At 41.7% G+C, this 20,056-nt stretch overlaps 1 protein-coding gene across 2 annotated transcripts; it reads left to right on the top strand.

Moving 5' to 3' along the window:
* The first annotated feature begins 2,941 nt into the window (after positions 1-2,941).
* Positions 2,942-19,868, top strand: LOC131974185 (poly [ADP-ribose] polymerase tankyrase-1-like). 2 transcript variants are annotated; one of them, XM_059336389.1, is made up of 28 exons: positions 2,942-3,560; positions 4,744-4,968; positions 5,181-5,276; positions 6,098-6,134; positions 7,123-7,198; positions 8,946-8,966; positions 11,238-11,332; positions 11,408-11,474; positions 11,588-11,774; positions 11,924-12,045; positions 12,500-12,591; positions 12,808-12,886; positions 13,007-13,178; positions 13,717-13,796; positions 14,107-14,252; positions 14,428-14,593; positions 14,723-14,942; positions 15,227-15,336; positions 15,538-15,726; positions 15,940-16,186; positions 16,355-16,437; positions 16,709-16,829; positions 16,972-17,069; positions 17,353-17,427; positions 17,584-17,689; positions 17,845-18,031; positions 18,159-18,315; positions 18,618-19,868. In XM_059336389.1, the coding sequence occupies exons 1-28, from the start codon at positions 3,110-3,112 to the stop codon at positions 18,702-18,704; spliced, it is 3,792 nt and encodes a 1,263-aa protein (XP_059192372.1). In that variant the 5' UTR covers positions 2,942-3,109; the 3' UTR covers positions 18,705-19,868. The 2 variants fall into 2 exon arrangements, with proteins under 2 accessions (XP_059192372.1, XP_059192373.1); XM_059336390.1 differs by lacking the exon at positions 8,946-8,966.
* The last annotated feature ends 188 nt before the right edge of the window (positions 19,869-20,056 follow it).

The raw sequence follows: 20,056 nt of genomic DNA, 5'->3' as shown, positions 1-20,056 counted from the left end.
CCTTACTGGCTGGAAATCATGCTAAATGACAGAGTGACCAGACTCATCTGCCAGAGCAAACACAAATGAGCTTGGCAGATTCATCTTGCTTCTAGGCTAGCAGCTTCCCAAATACTGAGGAAAACTCACCATCAGGACGGTGCTTCTAACAGAAACACTTGCCAATATGTTGTGCCCTTTTCATTGAAATAAGGGCCTCATGAACTGGGTCACCAAGGGTAAAGCCTTTGCTGGCATGGGATGGAGAGAGATTTAGAAGAGTGCTGTGCTGTGCTGTTATTGCTGTGTTCAGTCTCCCAAACATGAGATGAGAGCACCACTTGAGAGTTCTAAAACGTCCACAGTTGGTTTGCAAAGACTTTAGATCAGCGGAGTATTCTAACAATTCCCTTGCTGTGTTCATAGTTACCATTTTACCAGACTGGCCCAGGCCTGCCTCTGTCACAATCACTCTGCAAAGGCTGTCACTCAACATCTCTGGAACAATGTCTTCTGTGTGTTGGGGTTTCCTGAGTATACACTCAAAACAAGTGCTAATTTTGAAAATCATTGGCGTCATTGTAGAGATACTCCAAGTAGCTGTTCAAAAGTCACATTCAACACTTGTTCACACACAGTGAATATCTGTTGAGAGATTAAAACACCCTTGGATTAATGCTCAGAGCCGTTCTGTCAAGGCCAAGCACAATTGGCCCCAGCTCCTGAGATCTTTTCTGTCTCCTGTAATGCCATGGTAAACACGACCACAGGCGCTGATGGTTTACCAGATATTTGGGTCTGTCCTTCTGGTGCATTATGCATTATGGCACCTATGTACAGTGTCTCAGACATGACTTGATAGAAGCTATGAGGATCATTGAGATCTACCACAAAACAGTAACAGAGGCAAACTGATCTTTACTACTGGAGGATGAAGGGTAAGACCAAGTTCTGATGCCTAAAACAGAAGAATGGTAGAAAAGGCTGATGACTAACAGGACCACCGCGACACTGATGTGGAGAAACAAAGGACAAATACCTCGCAAATCTGGAGCTGTAAATCAGACCAGCAGAAAGTGGTCCTAGCTGGATCGATGAGGATGTTACGGGGTCTGCTACTGCTTGACTAAGGCCATGGGCACAAAACTTCCAAGAGAGATTAGCTGATTGCTTCAGATGACCTTCCTGCTGTTGATGACTTAGAGGAAACAGTTGAAAGACCAGACTAAAGACTTCCTGTGACTCGCCTATTGACACTTATTGGTTGATGATTGCAGGGTTTTTTTGCATTAATCTTGTAATTTAGTCTCTATGTAAGCACATGTTAAGTTCTTGTAAATAGAAATAAATGGAATATGTCTTATTTTTTTCAATGGACTTTCAATTGATTAATTCTCACCAGTAATACCAGGGAAACTACAATAGTAAAGGTACTTTCTTAAGATGCAACCATGATGTATAAATGTGAACTGTAATGTAAAAGATACAAGTGAACTCCTGCATGTTGTGCCTATAACACTATTATTAAAAACATTCATGCTACTTCCATTAAAGTAAAAATGCATATCCCTGGCTGGAGTTTACAAAAGGCATTGAGAGAAGCTGTAGGTACATTTAAAAGTGCTTTATTAAATGAAATGAGAGTACTTCATGGCATATTTACTTACTTCAACTCTCTTCTTTCTTAAAGAGGTCAGCGAAGCGACACATAACCCTTTTATCTTCTAATGCTGATGGTGAGAGTGGCACCGATGAAACTGTTATACTGAATAGACAGGTTAACCTCTGGTAGAGGTATTATGGCTTGTTGAAAGACAAGTGTCTGACGCTACACTAGGCCTACCTGTAGTATGTGGATGTCATTCAAAAGCCAAACATACAGACTTCTAGTAACTGAATAACAAATTCAATTGTTTTTATGCCCCTGAGCAATGAAATACTCACTAAATACATGTTTCGATAATGCTGACATATTGTGATGACTCTTAAGGAATGCTTACTGGTGCTGATACTGTACACAAAATAAATCAATTATAAAAAGAATATAACTACCAAACAGGCAAGAATTGTCTATTTAACTATCCACAGTAGTTAAATTGGCAGATAAATCTCTCAGCTATGATACAGCCTTTAAGAACAGAAAATTAAGCTACAGAAACTAAGACTTACATCTACATTTAGTCAAACATCGCTATTAAAAGGCCATTTGTATCACCAAAAGCAGGGCCAGTCCTAGGCGGGCATATACTATGAGGGGGCAGTCAGAAATGTAACGGGGCATCATGTGTACACATCATGCTCCAGCACTTTTTTTTCCCTGTGCTTATAGTAATGATGCTTTCTTCATTGAAAGGGGTCTATGTGTCCAATCCCAACCTGGAGAAGTGGATTACACTTTGTCAGGCCTCTACCTTCAGACCTGTCCAGGTGTCCCACCTGAAGACTAAGCTCCTGCTGGTTTAGCTCTTAAGGTCACTGAGACATGCAAACCCCCTGACCACAATTAGGTGGCACTCCCTCAGAGGGGGAAACTGAAAAATAAATTTAAAAAATAAAATAAAATAAATGAATAAAATAAAACATCCTTCATCCAGATTTCACCCAGCAATCCTGTATCATGTGTACCTTTTTCTGCGGATTTTTCCGCTACTGCAGATAATTTTGTCAAATTGTAATGTACATTAATGTTGTGAGTATATTAAAATGTGCTTTCTCAACTTCTAAAATTTTGATTTGAGGGGGCAAGACATTTATTTAAGGGGGCTCGGCCCCCTCTTGCCCCTGCGTAGAGCCAGTCTCGACCAAAAGTAATGCTCGGATGTCACTGTCAATATTTGAGCCCACAGGGCAAAAGTGGTGAACTGACAGTGCCGCCAACTGGCTGATCAGCATTATTATTATTTTCTTAATCTAAATCGTAACAGGGATGAGCTCACAGTACAAGGAGAACATTTTGTCTGCCCCAGGCCCTTTTGATTTCTCAGATCTAGATGGTGGTGTAAATAAATGATGAAGGAAGACAGGGGTTTCTCCACGGCCAGCCTCTACAGAGAGTAAACAGCTGACAGGAAACGCGACCACTTTCACCGGAAAGGAGGAGCAGTTTTTATTGTCGCTGAGAGCTGCTGTAATGGCGGTGTCTCGTCGCTCCTCGCAGCAGCAACAACAGCAGAGTACCTTACAGTCCCCGCCGAGGAACAGCTCTCTGTCGGGCGCTCCTCCGGCCTCGCCGCCGATGGCTCTGCTGACCTCGGCAGCTGCTCCCCCGGAGACTGAGAGGGAATGCAGCGGAGGGATGGAGATGGCTCCGGCCTCCCCAGACCTCCCCACCCCGGTCCTAGCCAGCTCCGCGAGCTTCACCACAACAACCTCTGGCGGCGGCAGCAGCAGCGTCTCTAGCCCCGGCTCTGGAGCGGCCAGTCCCACCGAGGGTAGCAGCGGTATCGGCGGGGCGTTCAGGGAGCTGTTCGAGGCCTGTCGTAACGGAGATGTGTCCAGAGTGAAGAGACTTGTCGACTCTGTGAATGTAAACGCGAAGGACATGGCTGGTCGGAAATCAACTCCCCTTCACTTCGCTGCGGGTAACGACGAGCTAAGCTAACCCACAGCAGCCTGATGTTTCTGCAACATTAGCTATCGCACTGAAACGGCTAGCTAGCTAATGTTGTGTTTTGGTCGTTGTGTTTAACTTAAACCTTATTTTTTGCCGGTTGCCTTTATGATAATATTAAAGTAAAGTTGGTCACGTCTGAATAAATACGGCTAGTTGTGCTAACACCTAGCTACTGTGACGCTTTCCAATCCAATTTGATAATCAAGCATACCGTCAACATTTCTTGTATTAACTAGCTAATCCTTAATAAGATGAAGCTCGGCAACACAGAACGACCTTTTAATTTAGCTAGACTAACCATTTTAAGCAGACCTTATTCTGTATATTATATCGTCACCCTATTGAAATAATCGCCTAACTCATTTTTTTCAAGTTTTGCAGGAAACACAAAAAAAACAAAAGTGTAACATGACATTTATTGACCATTTCACTCAAAAAGGATGTAACAAAGGATGGCTATTGGCATAGTAATAACACTGTGTGTAAATTATGTAACTTAAGAGAAATAAATGACTTTTTTGAACATGCCTTACACTTTTAACACTTTATTTTGAAGGTGTCTACATAAGTCACACAAGCCTGTCAGAAACATGACATGACAAGTATCATGAGCATTAATGTTACTTCAAAGTGTCATTAATGTTCATGACACATCCCATGTCATGTTTATGACATGCTCATGTCACTCTTATGTAGACACCTTCAAAATAAAGTGTCACCATATCTTGCTTAAGTCACAAATGCATGTTCAAAAAATTGCCAAAGTCACATTTTATTTTGACGTAGGCGATTTTACCATAGGTGGCCGGCGTCATGAGGGGTTGATTTAGGCAAAAAAAAATGTATACAAAAAATAAATTGACTTGCGCGATTACTTTAACAGTGTGACGATATGAAATAGTAATGTAACATTAGGTTATATGTGTGCTCTTATGTTTAGCACAAGTTTTGTACAAAATTATTGTAAATTGTCATATAATGACAATACTGATGTTTCATTGTTTCAATAAGGATCATATGAGATAATTTAGTATTAGATAATTATATATTTAGAGATGTTGTTATGAATCCTTAGTTGCAGTCTTCGTGCACCCATTCAAAGCCTGTATTGACTAAAAACTTAATTGTAATGCACTTTAATCCCATTCCAGGTTTTGGCAGAAAAGATGTGGTGGAACACCTCTTGCAGACAGGGGCCAATGTCCACGCCAGGGATGACGGAGGACTCATCCCCCTGCATAATGCGTGCTCTTTCGGCCACGCAGAGGTAGTCAGCCTCCTCTTGTGTCAGGGCGCAGACCCTAACGCCAGAGATAACTGGAACTACACACCGTTACATGAGGCTGCCATCAAGGGAAAGATTGATGTCTGCATTGGTAAGGATCCCTGTCGTTTATGCAAATCTGTAATGCTCAAGTCTGTTATGTGTCATTAGTTTTAATTCAGCCTACCTTCTTGTAAAGCTTGACATGTTTGTGTGGTCTACCAGCCTCTTTGTTGCAAACAACTTAGCTGTTTAAAAATGTCGGACACAATATGAGAAAGATTTAGGGAGAAAATTAAAGTCTTGTCTGTTTCTTTCTAACAGTGTTACTGCAACACGGAGCTGATCCAAACATCCGCAACACTGATGGAAAATCTGCTTTGGATCTAGCCGACCCCTCAGCCAAGGCTGTTCTCACTGGTCAGTACCTCTCAGCTGACTGTGTGTCACATCCACCTTTCGAAGACACTTAACCCTCACTTTTACAGCAAGTGATGTATGAATACAGGAATAAAGAAAACTTCTAATGATCATTAATTTAAATAAACAGCCTGCATTACCTAAAGAGAAGGTACACATGACTGGATTTCAATCTTAGCATTTTGCTTTAACATTGTAGGATAAGGGTATCTTGATGGAGTAGGGGAATGGAACTGCAGCAAAGAGCTTTGCCTTTATTGCATCTTTTCTTTATCGAAAACTGTAAAAACTGATAAACTTAGTTTTGGTAGTCCTCTGGGATGAACCAATTGCCACAAACCACAGAATGCACCCTTTTTACCAAACACACGTTGGTAGTAATAGCAGGTTCCTCAAAAGTCTTCAAAGTTTGGAAAGTATTTAATTTTAACCATTATGGTTTCAAGGTGAGGAATATGCTTGAATTTAAATATAGTCTATATATATACTATACAAATAAATGATCCCACTGTTATATTTATTAGAAAAAAGAATAGCTATTTTCCCATGTTCACTTCTCATTCATAGCTAGATAAGTCCTCTGTTGATCTCACATTTCGTAAATTATATTAAATAATCTAAAGTTAACACGATCAGCCTGTAAAATAAAAAAAAATGGCAACATACATTGATTGCTGTAGGTATCCTGTAAACTTTATTATTATTTTTGCAGTATATTTTCACTATGCATTTACAGTTTACATATCACACTTGCATCACATGCTAAAATGTATCTAAAGACTTGAACATGCCTGGAGCTAATCTTAATTATTTTCATCCAGGTGAATACAAGAAGGATGAACTTCTGGAAGCCGCAAGGTGAGTATCTATACATCTATAATATATTTCCTGTTCGGCATTGAAAAAAACACAGCTCCATAGTTTTCTTGTCACCACATGGCACAATATAAACATGATGCACAACTCTTAAATCTGACTAGTGATATCTCACGAATGATTCCTTTGAAAGAACAAAACGCTTAGGTCCTGTGTAGTCGGTCTCTCGCTTGAGACCGTAAGTGCCAAGTAGCGGGAGCACGGAGTTTCTCAAGCCCGCCCCTCACTCTAGACTAATTCTTTCTTTTTCTTTTCTTTTTTTATTCTTTTTGTGTTTTGCCGGCAGTTGGTAACTAGCGTAATAGGTGCACTACCACCACCTTCTGCCCCAGAGCTCCCTTCAGCCCTTGGCAAGGAACTGCCATTCCCTGTAGGCATGGTCAGTCAGTGTTTCAGTTTGTGTACTGAACATCCTAGTAAAGTGAACAGGAGCCCTAATTGGCTCTCTGCCTCAACATCAGCCACTCAGTGATATGTTCACTGAACGCACAAGTACAGTGAACAGGAACCCTGTGAGAGTCACTGTCGCTCAAGCTCACCCCCTTCGTCTCGAAGTAGGAAGTACCGCCTACTATTGTATTTAATGATTAGGTGTTGCAAAAATAACTGTTATAGCAGCTTTCAGTTTTCATACTCTAGCTTTATCCAACTGAATTCTCATCTGAACTGAACACATGTTTCAGTTCAATGAGTACTCATACAGTCATAGCTTCAGTTAAGCACTAAGTGATTGAAATTGTTTGTTATTATCTTTTTAATGAACAGATTCTAGTGATTCAGTACACTGAATCCACTAAATCGGACCAGCTTCATAAGTAGTACTTAGTTTTATGCAGTATTGCGCTGTTATGGTCTGTGAAAGCTTGCAAGATTACTTTTAGATTATGAAATCTCCATTAAAAGACCAGGGAATATTGCTTTTGGTGGGAAATACTTGATAACACCAGTCTTTCCAACCGTGTTATTACAGGAGTGGAAATGAAGAAAAGCTGATGGCACTGCTGACTCCGTTGAATGTCAACTGCCACGCCAGCGATGGCCGCAAGGTAAATGAGCCACTAGTGCCACACCATATCACATGAGACAGATCTCTGCAGTAACACCTTTAATACTACATGTCGTGCAGCCTTGCAAAATCATACTGTATTTTTAAACTTCATGCCAAAAATAGTTCCTTTACTCACACACTGTCTGACTCAGAAACCTAACAGTCTGATTGTGGCTGGATTAGTTTGTGTTGTGCAGATATAAAGAGGATTTATGTCACTGGGTTTGTCAGAGGGTGTTAATGGGGACCTGCCTTGAACAAACAACTGTGCAACAGACATATTATAGCTGTTTTTCTTTCTCTAATGACACATGTGTGACTCATTACATCTCAACCTTCAATTTACCAACATCATTCATCTTCTAGGATCAGCTTCTAATTTCTCAGTTCTGTCTTCAGGGCTGCACAAAAAAAAACTGACATTGCAATGTATATTTTTCCTGCTATATATTTTGCAATTAAAAAAAATAACCTGCAGGAAATTTCACTCACTATGGGGATCCAGGAGCATGCTCACCCAGAGAATATTGTGATCCGGTGTACTTCCAGAGCAAATTTAGAGGCAAAGTTGATGAAATCTTAAAACAGTTTTGTGCTCTAGTAAACAATTTAATCAAAAACACATTGGTTGTGCACCAAAAAAGTTCTGGCATGCCGTGTTTGATTTAATTAGTTTTAGCACATCCTGCGACATGATTATTAAGTCGTGCAGCCCTACTGTAATGCGTCAGGTGTTTTTTTTTGTTTTTGTTTTATTTTTTACAATAAAAAAATACTGGCATCCAGTTAGTCTAGTTGATTCTGTGTTCATTTAAACAAAAGTAGACAAGTCATTGCTTTTATTTCCAGTTCATTGTCAGAAACATTGTCTCCTTTCCCCCCCATAATCACTTTTCTTTTGGAGCAAAGCTGGTCGTCATGTTGAAATCTGTGGGTTTATTTCTGTGTCACTTTGAATTCAGTCTATGTTATTGGAACTGCTATGCTTAGACCATGATATGGTATTTTAGGCATTACTTAAGTGTTTTTTTCCCCCCTCTGTGTGGGAGTGGACTAGAAGGATAATGGCACAAAGAAGCACTTGGCTCTCTTTTTGTAATGTCAGCATTTAGCAGCACTAATTTAGGTGTAAGGATTGTTTTTGCATTCCATTCCCATTTTGTGTCAGGTACTTTTGTAATTACACCCACTGCTTTTGTCCACCAAGTTATTGATTCCTGTCATATCTGGTAGAATTGCGTTTTTATTTTCCTAAAAAAAAAAACTCACAAAAGCTATGCTCACCAACACTACTAAGCTATAAAAGTCAATGTCACTAACAGGATATCAGCACAATCGATTTCATTCATTCCTAACCTTATTTTCTTCAACAGGAATTAAAAGTAGGCCTCCTTCCCTGCCTCCTTTGCAGTATATTTAGAGTTTGCATGATGTGAGCCAGTATGCCAGTATAGATTTGGTCTTGGATTTAACCAGCGGGCACCATTAACCAGTCCTTGCCCTTTCACAAAGCCACAGAAGACCAAGGAGAAGTCCCACTTGCTCTTCAGCCATTTGACCTCTCTGGCCTGGTGTCACATTTAATCTCAAACCATGTTTGATGGATCAACCAGTGATTTATATCAGAGGCTTGTGTTTCATGAACTTAAGAAGGAAGAAAATAATTTCTGTGAAAAGATATTGTCATTTTGTAATTTTTGTTTCGTTTTGTTTTCCGTGTGACTCTGGCAACATTTGTCGATCAGTCAACATCCCAAAAAATGCTGGTAAGTTGACCTTGATAACGGCCACTTGATTGATGCACTGTTGTGATTTTACTTTATTTTTTTACTCCTTTTTAATCCATTGTTTGTATTTGACCAATAAGCTGGCTGTCACTTGTAATTGCACATCATGGACCTGGGTGTACGGGTCACTCATGTATCGCTCCTCTGTGTGTGTGCGTGTGTGCGTGGCGTCTGATCGAGGGAGCGAGTGAGTTGGGTTGGTGTCATGGTGACGACTCATCTTTTTGGATTTGGAGAGGAGCTCAAAATGTCCACTGCCTGCTTTCTTCAGCGTCTGTCCTCTCCTTACACACTCACCTACACTTCTCCAACTTTCAGTCACTTGCTCTTCAGTCAGTATCTGATTTGGCTTTTGTTTTATTCATTGATTTATTTTTTGATGGATCACTCATGCATGCCTTAAGGCCTGCCCTCTGCATTTTGTCAAGCGAATCCTGAATACGTGTCTGTGAAACTTGTCTTCTTCACGTTCCCTGTTGGGACAGTTGTTATGCAGTAATGAATGGACTACATTTTCACCTGTCATTCTAGTGCTATGCTACCCTCCATGGTAATGACTTTTGATTGCTCGTGTCATCCCACACTGAATGATGCCTTCATGATTCAACTCTCTCGTCCATCTAATTTAATCACTGTGGCTTGAGATCTAACAGTTGGCTTTTTTGGATTTCTATTAATACCACTGCATGGGAATTCAAATGAATGGTGTCCCTCCCATTTGATTGTAAGCTTGACCTGAGCTTGACTTTTGAGTAGAGAACAAACACTCCTGAATTAGGATTTGCAGCTTTGCTTAGACTAACATTTATTTCCCTTGGCTGAAACAAAGCCATTTGATTTGATCCTCTAATAGCTTGCAGAGATTCTTTCTCAAACACTCAGCCTGCTTCTTGTAGCTGCTTTGCATCCTATTACGGTTGGGGTTCAATAGCTTTTTAACAGATTTGTTTCCAGTATTGAATTTGTATTTACAGCATGTTCAGCTTTTTTCAGTGGAAGCACTTATAAATAATTTAAATATTTAGAACCCAAAACTCAGAAACATTCATGGCTACCTGAATGACCTGTATTCTTAGATGACTTTCAACCATGAATGAGCTATCATCACCCAACCATAATTCCTACGCAGCCATTTTGAATTTAAAGGGAAAGCTTGTATATTTTGAAGTGGGGTTGTATGAGGTAGTTATCAATAATCAGTGTATTGCTGACAGTAAAAATGGCAGTCTGCATGACCAGTTAAATGCTGTACTGCTGTGGATGGGGGCAACAAAAACTCTGTATCAGTTTAAGTGCACGCTATATTAAAAGATATCTTAACATTACTTAGCCATCAGACAACACTGTTTAAGTTTACAGTAGGGGAACCAAAGTAATTATCTATGTTATCTTCAAAGCTACTGGAATCCATTGACAAAAACAGGAATTTTATGTGACTGAAAAGGGAATTGCTGCATGCTGAACTATTCACCAAAGACGGAAACAAACCCACTGATCGTAGCAGCAGTAGACCAGCAACTCACACTGTGTCCTGCAAGGTGCAATTACTTGTTTTGTCAATGGAGTCTGGTGACGTTGAAGAGAGAATTGGTAACGTAAACTTAAACAAGGCTTTCTGACAGATAGAGCAGTGAAAATATTCTAGATTAACCATGCACTTTAACTGATTGATTTTTTTTTAGGACGTTCATATATATTTCACTGCTGCCCCCATCCACAGCAGTACATTTCTATGTTTCTGTGTCGGTGCTCCTGCCTTGTTCTCCAAACTGGGGGCGTGCCGACCGCCATCTACTGCAGGTAATACATTGACTATGAATAGGCACCTCATACAACTCCACTTCAAAAAATCCAAACTGTCCCTTTAATAGTCTAACAGTTGCACTAGCAATTCTTTCTTGTCATCTAACCAGATAATACTTAATTTTAAATTCCCACTTACTTTATTTTGCTGACCTTGTTAAATGGCAGTTGAGGTATATGAGTAATAAAGTTGAGGTTGCTTGTTGCCACTCACTCAGGTCAGACAGTATCTATCGAAAGCGATTGAGTTGACGCTGGATTTTCCCCACAAACTCCATTGACTTTGCATCATCATATCCGCCATTCATCTGCAACTCACTGAGCATAGCCTGCCGTAGCACAAAGCTTCTGGCCCTAATCAACCGCTTGCTCCTGTGGCCATCGAAGGCAGCACTCACTGAGCCGGCCAGCGATCCGCATGTGCTAACAACCCGTCCTCTCTTACAGTCCACACCGCTCCACCTGGCTGCCGGATATAACCGGGTCCGCATCGTCCAGCTACTCCTCCAGCATGGAGCCGACGTTCACGCCAAGGACAAGGGGTGAGAAGCTTTTTCAGAAAAAAAGGTCAATCAGCCATAATTCATGACACTAATCTGAGTGTTTTATCCCTGCAGTGGCCTGGTTCCACTTCACAACGCCTGCTCCTACGGACACTTTGAAGTCACTGAGCTTCTGCTGAAGGTAAGACCCATTAATCCACTCAAATAAAAGAAGTTGTTACGGTAATGTCATGGGAGATCTGGGAAGCAAACATCTGTACTCATCTTGGCTCTGATGTCCTTTTCTATCTGCAGCATGGAGCCTGTGTGAACGCCATGGACTTGTGGCAGTTCACTCCTCTCCACGAGGCAGCATCCAAGAACCGAGTGGAAGTCTGTTCCTTGCTGCTGAGTCACGGGGCCGACCCCACCCTGCTGAACTGTCACAGCAAGAGCGCTGTGGACATGGCCCCTACTCCAGAGCTGAAAGAGAGGCTTACCTGTGAGTTCTCAGATCAGTGATGATTGGAGAAATATTTTACCTTTCACTCACACTGGCACAATATACATTATCGTTTTAGTGCTTGAGCAATGGCTGTTTGCAGTTCAGAAATGTCATCTTCCATTTCCCCCTCTTTCTCTTCCATGTAGATGAGTTCAAAGGTCACTCGCTGCTACAGGCGGCCCGGGAGGCAGACATGGCCAAAGTGAAGAAGACACTGGCTCTGGAGATCATCAGCTTCAAACATCCTCAGACCAATGAGACTGCTCTGGTCAGAACCAAGACTTACTACTTGTGTTGGAGCTCAAGATCACATTTACCTTTTAGTGCAGTGTGGAAATTAAAATCACTGCAGGGACAGTTAAATCCATAATCAAAAAAGTCATATTTTTCCTCTTAGCTGTGGTGCTCTTAGCTTGCCAGTTGTTAAAGATATCGGCTGCAAAATTGCCTTCCTTCTCTCAAATATTATGGAACTAGATGGCACTCAGATTGCAGAGCTCAAAGCAATACAAATACACGGGGCTCCTTTTCTGAGCTCCCTCATTGGTTGCAAATTCTGTTGATGCCAAAAATCTTGAAGAAACTTCACCCTGGAAATTAAAAGTGATCTTTCTAGCAATATTCTGTATGATTTAAAGATGACATACAGCCAGTTGTTGTATATGTTTGGATACAGGTTTAGTGATTCCAGCATGGTAATGTAATGTTGATGTGTGTTTTAGCACTGTGCTGTGGCTTCCCCACACCCCAAGAGGAAGCAGGTGACTGAGTTGTTGCTGCGTAAAGGTGCCAACATCAACGAGAAGAACAAAGAGTAAGTTCACAACATTATGTTTTTACATTGGTTTAAAACTACAAAAAACCACATTGATCATTTAATAAGGAAATTACAATCAGGATTGTGTAGTTAAGATGACAAAAAAATACAACAAAAGAGAAAGTTAACTTCATGTATAGGCATTTTTACAAAGAGAAATGATGGCAAAAAAACTCCAAAAAGTACTTACTTCCTGTCTGTGATGTCTTACAGCTTCATGACTCCACTGCATGTTGCTGCTGAGAGAGCTCACAACGATATCCTGGAGGTGCTGCAGAAACATGGAGCAAAGGTCACTTTGCTTGGATTTTACATTTCCATTCTCACCTGCCATGTTAAAATTGTACGAGATAATCTTGAAGGATTGAAAGTATGTGTTGCTGAAACTTAACTTCACCTCCCGTGACTCCAGGTTAACGCTGTGGACACACTAGGACAGACAGCGCTTCATAGAGCTGCGCTGGCTGGTCACATCCAGACCTGCAAGCTGCTGCTGAGCTACGGGGCCGACCCCTCCATCGTGTCTCTGCAGGGTTTCACAGCCGCTCAGATGGGCAACGAGGCTGTGCAACAGATCCTTAATGGTAATCACACCCACCCTTTTCACATTGTTTGATTTTAAAAATTGAGACTGATCACCCGAAATATTCATTTATTCATTCATTCATTATCCTTAACCACTTATCCACACTCGGGTCGCTGGGGCTGGAGCTGATCCCAGCTAACATTGGGCGACAGGCGGGGTAGACCCTGGACAGGTCGCCTGACTATCACAGGGCTGACACATTGAGACAGACAATCACACCTACGGGCAATTTAGAGTCACAAATTATACCAAAGTGCATGTTTTTGGACTGTGGGAGGAAGCCGGAGTACCCGGTGAGAACCCGCTGACACGGGGAGAACATGCAAACTCCGCACAGAAGAGCCGCAGGCGGGAGGCAAACCGGCGAGAGCGCTAACCACTACACCACTGTGTAGCCCACCCAAAATATGATACAACAAATTCTGTAGTATACAAATTTCAGGTTTTCAAATTAATTATATGATGCCTGGCATGTGTCCTGGTTCATTTAGCTTTGCATCTCATTTTATGGCTTTCTTTTTTTTTTTCCACCGCAGAAAATGTCCCCACACGTAATTCTGACGTGGACTACAGATTTCTGGAGGCGGCAAAAGCAGGGGATCTGGACACGGTGCAAGTAAGTTTTCTTTTTCTACTGTATTTTTGTACAGTTTGATTTAAGGTGTTGTACTTTTTTTTTTTTTGTTGGTTTGGAGATGATTTTCAGTAACTGGTTCTGCTAGCTAAAGTACATTCACATAGAGACATTATTCTATTAGGGTCATTATTGTAAAATGAGGCTGTTTTTTGGTTTGAAGAGTTTGACACACTCACTAATGGCAGTGGCTTGGAAACTACTGTAAAGGTCCCCATTTTAATTGTCCTGTAAACCTGTTGTTATACCAATCAGTTGAGCTGCTAATCCTCATATTGTCTCTGTGTGGCAGCAACTTTGCACTCCCCAGAATGTAAACTGCCGGGACTTGGAGGGCCGCCACTCCACTCCTCTACACTTTGCAGCCGGTTACAACCGAGTTGCTGTCGTTGAATACCTGTTACACCACGGAGCTGACGTCCATGCCAAAGACAAGGGGTGAGTTCTGCATTCTTATCCATCTGTAACCGAGAGAAAAAATATAATGAATCAATCAATTATCTTTAGATTTTTAGAGTGATTTATTAGTGATTTTCCCGAATTTGTTTCAAAGTCGTGTACGTCAGTTCCTGTGTTTTGGTGTGAGGACTTTCATTTGTTTTTCCTCCTCCAGCGGTCTGGTTCCTCTTCACAATGCATGCTCCTATGGTCACTATGAAGTGGCTGAGCTGCTGGTCAGACACGGAGCTTCAGTCAATGTGGCCGACCTGTGGAAATTCACCCCGCTTCACGAGGCTGCAGCCAAAGGCAAATATGAGATCTGCAAACTGCTGCTCAAAGTGAGGATTCATTATTGTCATATTGTCCATAATTTAAGTCCAGTGTTGATGGTTATGAGTAGGAAAATAGTCACATAGTCTTAACATATACTAAGCATTTAAATCAAAAACTTTATCTCTTTTGCTCAGCACGGAGCCGACCCGTCCAAGAAGAACCGTGACGGCAACATGCCCCTGGACATGGTGAAAGATGGAGACACAGACATCCAGGACCTGCTGAGGGGTGACGCCGCACTTCTGGACGCTGCCAAGAAGGGTTGCCTGGCCAGAGTGCAGAAACTCTGCTCCCCAGAGAACATCAACTGCAGAGACACACAGGGACGCAACTCCACACCACTCCACCTTGCAGGTAATCAATCATTAAAAATCTTTATTTTATTATATATTTTTTCCTGGCACACATGCCTGATGATGCATTCACAAGGAGGGCAAAATGTATCTGATAGTTGTTCTTGTCCCCTTTTGAAATATTGGAAAATATAAAAGCTGTTTGTTTTTTGTGTCCTGTGCAACACATCTTGATCTCAAAGATACAACAACTTAATTACTGATTAAACATGTTCTAAAAAGGAGGCTTTAAAGGCGTGCACAGTGCTAAAGAAGTGTACACTGATTCCTGTTCCTCCTCCTCAGCTGGTTACAACAACCTTGAGGTGGCAGAGTATTTGCTGGAGCACGGAGCTGATGTCAACGCCCAGGACAAAGGCGGCCTCATCCCTCTTCATAATGCTGCTTCTTATGGGGTCAGTATCAGCAGCATCAACACAAACACATTACTTAATGAAATAAAGATTATGTGGGCTTTAATTTACACACCTTGAAAGCTTAATGCTACAGGAAACTTAAAATCAGTTTTATTTAAACAGATTATTACTATTTATTTAACTTTTTTGTGGTTCAGAGAATGACACTGACATACCCTCTGTCACCACTCTTCCTCACAGCATGTAGACATTGCAGCCCTGCTGATCAAATACAATACGTGTGTGAATGCCACAGACAAATGGGCTTTCACACCCCTCCATGAGGCGGCCCAGAAGGGTCGTACACAGCTCTGTGCGCTGCTGCTGGCTCATGGAGCGGACCCCACAATGAAGAACCAAGAGGGCCAGACTGCCCTGGACCTGGCCACGGTAACCGATTCTGTCTGAGAGACAGACAGCTTAGGAATTATTGTGAAAGAAGTTTTTTCAGGCTTCAATAAGTTGTATATTAAAGTAAATGTTTTTTGTCAATTGAGTGCCCCAAACTGTTCACTTCACAGCAGAAAGATAGGATGGACAATGTGCAATGAATGAACTTATAGCAGGCTTCTTTCAACTAGTCTTTCTTTGCCATCCTTGCAGGCTGATGACATCCGGGCCCTGCTGATGGACGCCATGCCACCAGACGCCCTGCCCAGCTGCTTTAAGCCCCAGGCCACAGTGGTCAGCGCCTCAGTCATTTCCCCTGCCTCCACACCTTCCTGTCTGTCGGCCGCCAGCAGCATAGACAACCTGGCCGGACCGCTAACCGAGCTGGCCGCCGCTGCTGCCTCCGGGTCCTCCGGAGTGGCAGACGGAGCCACAGGCACTGACCGCAAGGAAGGGGAGAGTAAGTTTACATCCTACGTATACGGAATACTGCTCAGTTTACACAGAACAATCTGGACATGGAAAAATTTGTTTGGGGTGGGGGGGTTAGGGAAATCTGCATGAACCCCTTTTGACATTGCTAAATTTTTTTTTTTTATTGAACTCCTAACCTGTGGTTTTTCCATAGTGACCATGCTGGACATGAATATAAGTCAGTTCATGAAGAGCCTGGGCCTGGAACACCTGAGGGACATCTTTGAGAGGGAGCAGGTCAGCTTAATACTGAATACACTCATGCATTTCACAAGTTTAACTATTAATTTCACATTCATAATATCTGTTAATCCCAGAAGACAGTGTAACATCCTGACATTTGAATGCAGTGGTTTAGAAAAACAGTGCAAGATTAATTTGTACATAATGCTGATTTATAAGTTAATAGAATAAATGTGTATAACTCTGGTGTCTGGTTATTTGTTTAAGTGAATGTTTATTTCACTGGTTGGTATTAGACTTCTGCTATATTATTTCCTTTTTCCAGATCACTCTGGATGTGCTGGCTGACATGGGTCATGAGGAGCTGAAGGAGATTGGAATTAATGCCTATGGCCACAGACACAAGCTCATCAAGGGTGTTGAGAGGCTGCTGGGTGGCCAGCAAGGTAAGCATCTTTTTGTTTTTCTGTTAAGAATCACCCAGGAATAGAACCATGTTGTGATGTCTGCAGTAGTTTAGTTACTACCTCAAGTAGTCAGTAAAGTCAGACTTGTAGCCAGTGATTAACTTTGTTGGGTTTTTTTCAGGTGGAAACCCGTACCTGACATTCCATTGTGCTAACCAGGGCACCATCCTGATAGACCTCTCCCCAGATGACAAGGAGTACCAGTCTGTGGAGGAGGAGGTTAGTTTAGTTCACTGACTTAGTTTATGGTGATTTAACTGCTATGTCTATGCAAATGCTCTTTCGCTCTCATTGTGGACAGTAATTCACTTAGAACTTGTACATAAAGACATTTTAAATGATAGCATCATAGAAACCCCATATCATAGGAGATTCAAGCAGGGTGCTATGTAAGGCTGCTTTACATGCCTGGTAAAATGTTTGATTAATAAACAGAATCAAGAGCAAAACTTGGCAGACCATGCCTGGTTATAAAATCCTTTTGTTTTTTTTTGCCCCTCAGTTGCAGAGCACCATTAGAGAGCACAGAGACGGAGGCAACGCTGGTGGTGTGTTCAGCAAATACAACATCATCAAGGTCTGAATCAGGAATCTGTCTGTTTTGTTAACTCGCAGAACACTCAAGAGCTTTCAGGAACCATTTCTTTGTTGCTTTTTCTAAGCTGACCTGATTTTAATCTTTTGTGTAAAGCAGACCAGCATTGTGTGTGACATGTCATATTTTGCCCCACAGATTCAGAAGGTGGTGAATAAGAAACTGAGGGAGCGCTACACCCACAGGCAGAAGGAGATCGCAGATGAGAACCACAATCATCACAATGAGCGGATGTTGTTTCACGGTAACCACACCCACTGTCACACCATCTGTTTGCTTTGTGTGTCAGCATCAGGCATTGTTTCTCTTTTGAGTGTAGTTCGCAAGCATGAATTGTAATTTTTAAAGCATTGCATGAATATTACTGTGTATAATATTCTGTTATTGTTCTTCCTTCAGGCTCCCCGTTCATCAACGCCATCATCCACAAAGGCTTTGATGAGCGCCACGCTTACATAGGAGGGATGTTTGGAGCAGGTATCTACTTTGCAGAGAACTCCTCAAAGAGCAATCAGTACGTCTACGGCATTGGTGGAGGAACAGGCTGCCCGACACACAAAGACAGATCCTGCTACCTGTGCCACAGGTAACTGACTTGGCTTTCAAAGTTTAGCTGTAGTTTTTTTTTTTTACCAGGTTCTAAAAGTACTTTGTACCAATTTGTTCCTTATCAAAGTAAAGTCAGACTTGTCTCCACTCATCTGCACTCTCAGGCAGATGCTGTTCTGCCGAGTCACCCTCGGGAAGTCCTTCCTACAGTTCAGTGCCATGAAGATGGCTCACGCCCCCCCAGGACACCATTCAGTGATCGGGCGGCCCAGTGTTAACGGCCTAGCCTATGCAGAATACGTCATCTACAGAGGAGAGCAGGTAAACAGACACCACCGGATTCTTTCCCTAGATACTATTCATCCTTAACCTTAGCAAAAACACAAGCAATGTATATGCTTAAAAAATCTATAAATTTAAATGTCCATTCACAACAAATGTGATTTTTACCTTGCTGAAGACAGAAGTTGCTGGTCTACCGCTGTCTCAATTAGTTTATTAGTCATTGTGTGACCTTGGTAGTTTAAAGGGTTAGTTTAGATTTACCAAAGTCACAACATACTGTCCCTTTAGACACCTGCTGTATACAGTTTGGTTAATGTTTTCCTGTACTCTTCCTTCAGGCCTATCCGGAGTACCTCATCACCTACCAGATCCTTAAACCAGAGAGCGCAGCCCAGTCTGCTGCAGGAGCTGAGCAGAAGTCATAGTTACTTTTCATCACACACAAGGACTCAGTGCTTGTTATTTTCTCCTTTGTATTGCAAATGCCTAAACACCGTTTATTTACCGAACACATTTCCAGTCTCAGTCCAGTAGAACCCATGATGTCCAGTGCTTCATGAGCAGATATGCTGTATAATACTCTCCTACCCTGTGGTGGTGATGACACACTTTTCTTTGCATCGGCTGCATGTTAATACAGAAGCATGTAAGGCCCAATAGCGTGCGTGGGTTAGTTCTCTTCCCCTCCCCTCCTCACCAATCAGGAGGATGCTTGTAGACACTTTGAAGTATCAGCATTAACAGTTTGCCATTCTTTGTTGTCTCATGCCTTGTGACCCCTCACCTCTACACAACACACACGTACACTGATTCACTGTCAGAGCCTGAAACCTGTGGACTACTACTGCCCCACCGCATCTGGGTTCATCCTGTACAGAATGGCCTCTGGTTACTGTGATTTTAATGCTAACTTAGAACACTACCAAACAGGTAACAGTGTATTGTTGCTATGCTGTAATGCTGACTTTCCCAACTTTCACCCCAAGAACACTACAAACACTGAACTGAAATGTTTTTAGTGGTTTTATTCAGGTCTGGACATGCTCGATAGAGAAAGGGCTCTCTGTCAAATCACACCAGTTGAGACTATTTTATTTTCATTACAATATTGCTTTGAACGAGAGAAGAAGGGTGCTCAGTAACATGCAATGTAAGGCATCATAATTACACAATCATATACTAAAAGCGTGGATGTTGTACATTAAAAGCATTATATATATATATATGACTGTGCTTCACGACAGTAGGGTCATTGAGTGTTGAAATGTGCTTGTGATGCCTTACAAGTTAACACCTGATGGCCAGTGAACTCAACAAAGCACCCTTTCTGTCGCCATGGTCTTACTCTCAGACATCCCACGCTTGAGGATTTGCACTTTTACATAGAAGCCTATTTAAGTTATTTTGAATTTAAATTGCAAAGTTTCGGGAAAAAAATATTTGTACAGGTTGTGTAAATGGTTGTGTATAACTGTTGCTGTTTAACAGTATCTTTTGAGTTCAACTGTAAATGACATCTGAATTTTTCCTTTCATGCCTTCTTGATTCTCCCAACTTTTTTTTTTTAAATAAATGTCCCATTAACAGCACTTTGTTGAATTTTTATTTCAAAATAGTGTTACAATTCTGATGTATAATGTTTTAGAGTTATCTAGCATGGACATATTGATTGATTCAGTAAGAGTAGAATTGGATGCCAATGGAAGAAATCAGGGAAGTGGCTTCTTTTATAATGGGTAATGGTCCTGACATAGCTAGGATTGCCAACTATAGCATT

This window comes from Centropristis striata, chromosome 7, assembly GCF_030273125.1.
Source record: "Centropristis striata isolate RG_2023a ecotype Rhode Island chromosome 7, C.striata_1.0, whole genome shotgun sequence".
NCBI classification, from domain to species: Eukaryota; Metazoa; Chordata; class Actinopteri; order Perciformes; family Serranidae; genus Centropristis; species Centropristis striata.
Note: the sequence above shows the minus strand (reverse complement) of the source record. Positions and strands in the feature narration are given on the sequence as shown.